This window comes from Zingiber officinale, chromosome 4A (genome assembly GCF_018446385.1).
Source record: "Zingiber officinale cultivar Zhangliang chromosome 4A, Zo_v1.1, whole genome shotgun sequence".
Classification (NCBI taxonomy): Eukaryota; Viridiplantae; Streptophyta; class Magnoliopsida; order Zingiberales; family Zingiberaceae; genus Zingiber; species Zingiber officinale.
This window is the reverse complement of record NC_055992.1, coordinates 136,344,740-136,354,045: the sequence shown is the minus strand read 5'-3', so window position 1 is coordinate 136,354,045 and position 9,306 is coordinate 136,344,740. Positions and strand designations below refer to the sequence as shown.

At 33.8% G+C, this 9,306-nt stretch overlaps 1 protein-coding gene across 4 annotated transcripts; it reads left to right on the top strand.

Moving 5' to 3' along the window:
• The first annotated feature begins 250 nt into the window (after positions 1-250).
• On the top strand, positions 251-4,536 carry LOC121971381 (disease resistance protein RGA2-like). Of its 4 annotated transcripts, XR_006109124.1 has the most exons (4): positions 251-3,641; positions 3,728-3,821; positions 3,919-4,291; positions 4,441-4,536. XR_006109124.1 is itself a non-coding variant. In XM_042522628.1 (3 exons), exons 1-2 carry the CDS (start codon positions 306-308, stop codon positions 3,639-3,641), a joined length of 2,289 nt encoding a protein of 762 aa, XP_042378562.1. In that variant the 5' UTR covers positions 251-305; the 3' UTR covers positions 3,728-3,886. The 4 variants fall into 4 exon arrangements, 3 of the variants coding, with proteins under 3 accessions (XP_042378562.1, XP_042378563.1, XP_042378561.1); XM_042522628.1 differs by lacking the exons at positions 3,919-4,291; positions 4,441-4,536 and having other exon boundaries at positions 251-605; positions 1,653-3,641; positions 3,728-3,886; XM_042522629.1 differs by lacking the exons at positions 3,919-4,291; positions 4,441-4,536 and having other exon boundaries at positions 251-605; positions 1,360-3,641; positions 3,728-3,886.
• The last annotated feature ends 4,770 nt before the right edge of the window (positions 4,537-9,306 follow it).

Here is a 9,306-nt window from a genome sequence, read left to right as displayed (position 1 = left end):
AGTCTACCTTACATTGATATATTTAAACTTTTAAGTTGGTTGGTACATGTGCTAAAATAATATTTAATGGAGCAAATTGACATTAAAGTTGAAATTTCTTTTAAGTTGCATTATGTCAACATCCATAGCATCACCATTCATAACAACTGCAAATATATAATTTTTAAATAGGAAATTAATTAATGTCAATTTTCTAATTGTGTGGAGCCTTATATATAGTCGTTATGGCACACTAGGTTGTCTCCATGCAAAACCAACATAACACCCCATAACTTGTGAGTCTTTTCCTCTCCCCTCTATCAATAATGACAATGGTCTTGGATTTCTTTGTCTCAAAATTTATAGCAGCAACAACCAACATGATGGAGACAGAGATCTTTAAGGTGCTCGGTGTTAATAAGGAGATTAAAACCCTTCAAGAAAGGTTGGGGGCAATCAATGGATATCTCCGCCAGGCAGAGCGAAAGAGGCACGGGAATGATGAAATTGATTTATGGGTGAGGAAGTTGAAGGACATCATGTATGATATTGATGATGTTATTGATCTCTGTATGATTGAAGGGGGGAAGTTATTGAAATCTCAAGCCTTGTCGAGTTCAACGACTGTAAGCATCCCTTTCAATTATCTCTTTTCATGCTTTCAATGTCTTAAATATCGCCATGATATTGCTAACCAAATTATAGCATTGAATAGTAAGTTAGAAGATCTTAAAAATGATACATTCATAAAAAATAATTTGGATTGGGTAACAAAAGAACAAGTTGAATATGTTAATAGAGTGATCACATATGAGACATCTCACCTACAAATTGAAGGAGATGTCATAGGAACACAAATAGAAATTGCTATTGAGACACTAATTGATTGGATACTTAAGAATAATCCAAACAAGTGTCGTGTTTTTGGAGTTGTGGGAACCGGGGGAATTGGAAAGAGCACTCTAGCAGGCAAAATATTCGAGGATGAAAGGATTAAAGATTATTTTCCAAATAGAAAATGGTTGTATGTTTCTAAAAATTATATGGAATCTGATTTATTAAAAAAGTTGATTAAGTTTGGAGAAGGAAGTGAAACCAAAGGAGAATACCTCGAAGGAAAAAGTAAAGCAGAATTAGAAAATATATTGGTGTCAGTTCTCACACAAAATACTTTCATTGTGTTAGATGATGTATGGAATTCATCTGTGTGGGTAGATTTCTTGAGAAAACCTATAATGAAAAGTGCTTCAAGTTGTACCGTCTTGGTTACCACTAGAAAAGAAAATATTGTAAAACTAATGAAGCCTACATATATCCACCTAGTTGAAAAAATGGATGAAGAAAGTGGTTGGAATTTGCTTAAACATTTAGTGTTTGAAGGTGAAGGAGATGAAGATGAGATATCGAGTTTTGAAGAAATAGGAATTAAACTTGTCAATAAATGTGATGGTTTGCCCCTTGCAATTAAAGCCATTGCGGGGGTTCTATACCAACAAAACAAAGCAAGATGGGTGGAAGTTCTCCAAAGTGATGCATGGAACATGAATCAAATTGAGGAAGAACTGAGGCCTTTATATTTGAGCTACGAAGACTTACCATCTAGTTTAAGACAATGTTTTCTCTATTGCTCTTTGTACCCTCAAAAATATATGTTTTCTAAAGAGGTTATTCAGTTTTGGATCGCCGAAGGTCTTATTATGGATGAACAAGATAAGTTGAGGATGGATCTTCCAACTGAAAAGTTGAGAACAATGGAAGATATAGGGGATGAGATTTACAGGGAGTTACTTGGTAGGAATCTCTTAGAAGCCAATGAATATGAAGAGTCCAAGAATTTCTTCTCAATGCACGATCACTTCAGATCACTCTGTGCAAATTTAATGAGAGAGGAAGGGATTTTATATCGACATGGTAGAGAATTCAAAGCAGGTGATATTGTGAAAATTCGGCGGCTGTCCGTCTCTTATATGGGGCCTAACCTAGTGTTACCAGATCAGATTATAAGACAAGCTTGTTTGAGAACTCTAATTCTCACTGACTCCCCTAAAACCAAGACAATCGAAGATCGTGTTCTGCAAGCATTACCGTGTTTGCGAGTTTTGGATCTCACAAAAACATCAATTGAAAAGATTCCAGATTGCATTGGAGATCTATTGCATTTAAGATATCTAGATCTCGATGGAACAAATATTCGTGAGATTCCAACAACTATCGGGAACCTTGTAAACCTTCAGAGTCTGAATATCTCAGACTGTGAGTTCTTGGAAAGACTTCCTGTGTCCATCACTAAGTTGCATAATCTAAGATCGCTTAACATGAATGATTGTCCACTGCTCACTTATGTGCCCAAGGGAATTGGGAAGCTGGAAAATTTCTATAGCCTTGACGGATTTATCGTCGGACAGAATGACTCGGCCTCTGAAGAAGGTTGTGATTTGGAAGAGCTGAAAAATCTATCCGAGTTGAGAATCTTAAGCATTTATAGGCTTGATAGAGCAGCAGGAGGAGCCTCTGCACTTGCAAACAAGCCTTTTCTTAAAGTGCTTATGCTGAGTTGGATGCAACCAGATGAGGAGGAGGAGGAGGAGGATGGTAGATGGGTAGAGGTTAAAGCCAATGAAGAAGCAGATGGTGATGGCAAGGATGATGGCTCTGGACAAGGAACTGAAATTAAAGAGGAAGAAGAAGACGTAAATGAGGAGGTGGAGCGTGAGGAAGAAGAAAAAGGATGGAGTGAGGAGCAAATCAGTAAAGCCGAGAGGATATGCAATGAAATGGCTCAACCTTCATCAACCTTGTTCCAACTTCACTTGGGTGAGTACCCTGGCCGACAGTTCCCGAGTTGGATGGCATCCTCTTCCTTGGCCGAATCTTTTCCAAACTTGGCATATTTGAATCTTTTTGGTTTGCCGTGTTGTGCGGAGCTCCTTCCCTTGGGCACACTGCCTCAGCTCAAGTACCTCCGTATTAAAAGTGCAAGCGCCATAACTACCATTGGGTCCCAATTTCTCGGATCGAGAAGCTCTGCATTTCCCAAACTCCAAGTGCTTATATTTAATGACATGCCCGCGTGGGAGGAGTGGACATTCAATGGAACACCTCTTGCAGTGAAGTTGTTTCCAAGTCTCAGGGAATGTGTTATTATTGACTGCCCAGAGCTAAGAGCACTTCCTGAGGGCCTCCACCGAGCCACCAACCTCTACCGAGTGTGCTTGCGCCAAACATATGAGCTAGGTGAGATCGAGAACCTCACCTTGGCTTACAGGCTCGAGGTCACAAATGGCATAGGGTTGAAGAAGATATCCAACATCCCGTCATTAAGATATCTTCGTGTGGGTAACTGTCCCAACTTAGAGTGCGTGGAGAATCTCGGCAAGCTGCAGCATTTGGTGGTGATTTATTCAGTGGAAACGGAGCAGCTCCCGCAGTGGCTACGGGGCTTGATCGAGCAGCATAACAACACGGCAAGCACTCACAGGAGTTTCAGGAAATTCGAGATGCACTGCAATCTGTCACTGCTGAAGAGCTGTCTAGAGGGCAATGAGAATTGGGACATCGTCAAGCAAATTCCCAATGTCAAAGTCCAAACATATTCCGGCCAAGAGTACATGCGATACACCAAGGATCCCTACAACTATGATGCAAATATTCCTTCTAATTAAGTATGGCAATTCGTCTATCTTTTGAATCCTCCTTTCCATATGACCTTAATTACAGTTCTTTCAAACACATTTGTTTGTTTTTGCAGGATGGTGTCAATCAAAGTTACACAAACTTGATGCTTTCTTCAATTGTACTGGTGAAAGTGTGATTTGTATGGTGGTGTTTGCATTTGCAAGTCTGTATGTATTTCCTGTATCAGGATGTAATGAACATATTCATATATGACTAGTTTTTTCTTTTTTTCCTTTTTGGTATATTCTATTTGTTTCTCAACAGCCTCTCAGGTTGAGAAGCAATCCAGTGGCTTATTTTAACATGCAGCAGGATGGCATTCTCTCGGAGAAACAAGTCAATTTGTGAAGAGCAACTGATGGATGGAAGATGCGCAGTTGCAGAAAAGGCTGAGACAAGTGATGAAAGAAGCCCTCAATCTGCAGGAATAGTTGGGATGAATGTGCCAGTTCTTCCATCGTGCACATCCAAACTATCTCCGCTTTGTGGCCCGCGACTTCAATTGAGATCCAGGCTTTCTGGGACTGCAACGAATATGAAGCTGAGACAAGTTCTGAAGTGGAAACTGAGCACTTTTGCCAGCAACTTCAAAAGCGATTTTACCGTTTACCACTTGTGAATGAGGACAAGAATCCTGGTTAGTCATCATGAGCTTGAGCTAATTAAGTTGGATTTAGTAATGAGTTAAGGCCATCATGGCTTTTGAAAATTCCTCCAAAATAATTCCTTTGTTATATGATTCCTGAGAACAAGTAATTCAGACTCTTCATTTATGTTTTTGTTTAGTTACTTGTATAGATGGATCAGATCAGAGCCCGTGGCTGGCGCCGTTGGTTAATTGCCGGATGGTATTGGCTCATGAGAAGGATGGTTAGAGTTCGGCGAGAAGAAGAAAAACAGGTTCCCCTCAATTTTGGATAAATGAAAAATAAAGGAAATTTTGATCAACATATGAATTTGAAATCCATCCTTCCTTTAATCTTAAACAAATGAATAGGGTTTATGGTGAAGCAAGGCTATGGTACAACAGAAAGACGTTAAGTTGTCATCCAATTATCCATGGTTTGATCCTTAGTTACGGTACATTTGTAAAGATTTTTTATCCAAATGAGACACACAACTACGGAATACTAACACTACAATAAAAAAAGGTTTTCATGATGAAATTTGTGACAAAATTTTCATCGCAGAAAAGTTGTCCCAAATTTTTTGCAACGAAAATAAGAAATTCGTCACAAATTTTGCGTTGACTTTTATCTTAATCGCAAAATTAGTTAGAAATATCATAAAATTTAGAAACGTAGATCTGCGATCAATTATTTTTCGTCATAGTTTTTGCAATGAATTTTTAAATTCATTGTTGATTTTTATGACGAAAATAAGAAATTTGTCGCAAAATTTATGATGAATTTTATTTTCGAGGCAAAAATAGTTGAAAATTTACAAACATAGATCTACGTTCATTTTTTTCGTCACAAAATTTCCAACGAATTTTCAAATTCATCACTAAATTTTGGAACGAATTAAGAAATTCGTGGTTAAATTTTGTGACGAATAACTAAATTCATTACCGAAATATGCTACGAATCTCGAAAACGCATACCTTGTTGAAGATTTACTTCCTTTGAAAATATAAAGGTTGCTTGTAAGATGTATAAATAGGCATCTCTTATAAGAACCTAATGAACATAGCAACAAACACATTAGTAGAGCTACGAATAGAGTAGAGTGAAGAAGTTTAAGTTCTCTTTAAAGACTAAAACTTATGAGCCGGTTTTATACCCAAGTAAAATACAAAGTGTGTGAGTGTGAGTGTTTCAAAAGTCATTCTAATCATACTTATATAGTAGAACTGATTTATAACTGTAGGCATCAATTTGGCCGAACCACCTTAAATATTTTGTTTTTAATTTTTTCCAATTTGGATGAACGTCGTTAAATCTTTCTTTCTTTTTCCGACGAACTTCTGCAAGAGATTTCCCGACTGTAGAAATCCTAACAATATGTAAGGTAGCATAAGTTAATCATTGAGATAAACATCAATGATTAATGAATATTAATTGAAATTCATGTTAAAAATAATAATAAAATTCTACGAGTAAGACAAAATTTTCTCTATATTTATTCATCGTCTTCTTTTATTATATCATTCTCTCCATTATTTGTAGAGGAAAAACTAGATAACTAGTATCGATTAACAACTCATCAAAGGTTGTACTCACAAATAATTAAATAGATAAAATGAAGATTTCTTAAATTAAAATTAACTTGTACTATAGTCAAGTTAATGAAGAGTTTTTGTCATTTTCCGTTGAGCAACAGGTCATATATCTACCATATGATGTTTTGTCTATTTAATATACAATATTTGCTCAACTATTGGCCTATAAATTATTAAAAGCTAGCTGTGATTGACTGGACATTTAGATAATTTATTATTGGGTAGTCTGTCTTGCATAAATCTAAATAATTGGAGAACTTTCTATGATTTGATAAATCAATCGTTTTAATCATTTTTAATGTTATATGATTTGTCATATTTGTGAGTTATTTTAATTAAGTGTCATAGTTTAATTGGGTATGATATGGATGATAGATCGAGTAGTTGCGATAGATGGGGGAGGTGAATATCGCTTTTTAAAACTCTTCTTTTCGTATATTAAAAATCAAAGTTAAGCAGCGGAAATTAAACAAAGAGACACATTCTTTTACTTCGTTCGGAGCCTAGCTCGACTCCTACTCGAAGGTCTGCGGTCCTTGACCCACCGATGGGCAAATCACTATAACTCTTCTCTCTGATATCCTTGGAGAGAAGTAGATCGTACAAGTACAAATAGAATAAGATAGTAACAATCCTACTATCTTATTAAAATTAAGTGCAATATAAAAATATACCGACAATTATGTATAGGTTGAAGCTCAGTCGGCACTTCCGGACAGAGTAGATTTGTGGAGTCGAAGACTTATAGCACAATCCGTACGCAAAGAGAAGACTTAAAGATGATCAGAAAGTTCTATCTGACCTCTATCTTTGAGCCTGTTTTTATAGATGTACTGGAGGTTCGGTCGACCGATCCCACTGTTCGGTCGACCGAACCCGCTCCCTTCCTTCCTGGCTAAAGTTTGAAGCTGGCTCGATCTTTCACATTTACTGGTCTTTAATGGTTCGGTCGACCGATCATGCCTTTCGGTCGACCGAATAGCCTCCTTCCCTGTTCGTCGTGATTCTGCCGAGATCATCAATTAATGTTGAATAAATGCTGATTGGATCGGTCGACCAATCCCCAGGTTCGGTCAACCGATCAGCTTATTTCCTTTGCTGCTGATCGATGCTGATGATCTGTCCTGTGCTGAGTCACTATGGTTCGGTCGACCGATCTTACGGTTCGGTCGACCAATAATGCTTTGATCTGACTTGGACTCAGTTTTGATCTGATCTGATTTCTGTGTTGATTCTGCTTGGTTCGGTCGACCGATCCTACTATTCGGTCGACCGATCAGCTCGGATCTGCAAAACAGTATTAGCCAAAAAGTCTCATGCAAAACAGATATTAGAGTAATAATATAAAGCAGGAATAATATGCAAGACAGTAGGACTGTCTTGATCTGAACTTTTGAAACCTTCCCGGTTTCATCAGTTGGATTAGCAACCTAAGGTTGTTCCCTTCGGGAACCCGACCTCACTGTCGCTCCTCCAATTTGTTTATCTCAACCTACCTGCCAAACTTAGATCCTCTAGAACTAGTTTGGACTTTTCACTCAGCCTTGATCGGCTCCCCAGGACTTTTCCTTTGATCTTCGGTCCTCCAGACCACTCGATCACACCGCTAAGTATCTGGTCCCCTCGACTCACTTGGACTTGCACCTGGGTTCCACAATCTGCTAAGATTTCTCCTGCCTAGCCTCCAACTAGGTCTTTTCCGATTGAGTAAACATCCTGCACACTCAGTCAACTTGTTAGATCACAACAAGACTTAACTTGAACCTTTGACAACATCAAAACTTAGGTTTGATTCTGGTGCAACTTGCATCAACAATCTCCCCCTTTTTTATATTTGACAACCAAGGTTCAAAGTTAAGTTTAAACATATGCAAAAAGTAAATAAACAACCAATTTAACTTTTCTCCCTCTAAGTTAAATAACTCCCCCTGAATTCACTATCTTTCTCTCCCTTTGACACACATAAAAAATAGGGGTAGACCAAGCAAGATTTTAACCATAAAGCTTTGCTAAGTAAAATGATTAAAATATGAAATAATTTAACTAAGGAAAAAAAATTTTACTAGGTAAAGAATTTAAACATATTAATAATTTTTTTTAAAAAAAATTGCTAAGTGAAATTTTGAAAAACTTACTAAGTAATAAAATTGTTGAAAATTTACTAAGTAAAAAATATAAACACCTTACTAAGTTTGAATAAAATTTGAAAAACATTACAAAGCAAAATAATTTTGAAAAATTTACCAAGGAAGATATACTTTTTTATTTAAATATTACTAAGAAATATAATTTTGAGAATTTAAAAAAATTACTAAGTTAAAAAAAATATTTTTTTAAAAATAATTTTAAATAAGTTTTAATAAGTTTTTTTTAAATAATTTTTAATAAGTTTTAAAATAAATTTATAAGTTTTTTAAAATAATTTTTAATAATTTTAAAATAATTTTTAATAAGTTTTAATTTTTAATAAGTTTAAATAAGTTTAGTAGAATTTTTAATAAGTTTTAAAATAATTTTTAATAAGTTTTAAAATAAGTTTAAAATAATGTTTAAAAAGTTTTAATTTTTAATAAGTTTTAAAATAATTTTTAATAAGTTTAAAATAATAATTTTTAATCAGTTTTAAAATAATTTTAAATAAGGTTTAATAATTTTAGTAGAATTTTTAATAAGTTTTAAAATAATTTTTAATAAGTTTTTAAAAATCATTTTTAATAATTTTTAATAAGTTTTAAAATAACTTTTAATAAGTTTTTAAAAATAATTTTTAATAAGTTTTAAAATAATTTTTAATAAGTTTAAAATAATAATTTTTAATAAGTTTTAAAATATTTTTTAATAAGTATAAATAAGTTTTAAAAAAAGTTTACTAGAATTTTAATAAGTTTTAAAATAATTTTTAATAAGTTTTTTTTTAAAATAATTTTTAATAAGTTTTAATAAGTTTTTTAAAATAATTTTAAATAATTTTTAATAAGTTTTAATTTTTAATAAGTTTAAAATAATTTTTAATAAGTTTTAATTTTTAATAATTTAAAATAATAATTTTTAATAAGTTTTAAAATAATTTTTAATAAGTTTTTTTTAAAAATAATTTTTAATAAGTTTAAAATAATAATTTTAAATAAGTTTTAATAAGTTTTAAAATAATTTTTAATAAGTTTTAATAAGTTTTTTTTAAAAAAATAATTTTTAATAAGTTTTAAAATAATTTTTAATAAGTTTTAATAAGTTTTTAATAATTAATTTAGAATTTAAGTTTGAATTAAAGTTTTGATTTAATTATTCGAGAAAGGTTATTGAACTCATGTTAGATTCAAACTTAGCCTTGGGGCGTCCTAAGGATAAGTTTTCAGTTCAGTGGCGAGGCATACGACCTACTTGAATATCATTACACCACTTGCTGAAGGCTTTCCAAACTGTTCCCGCTC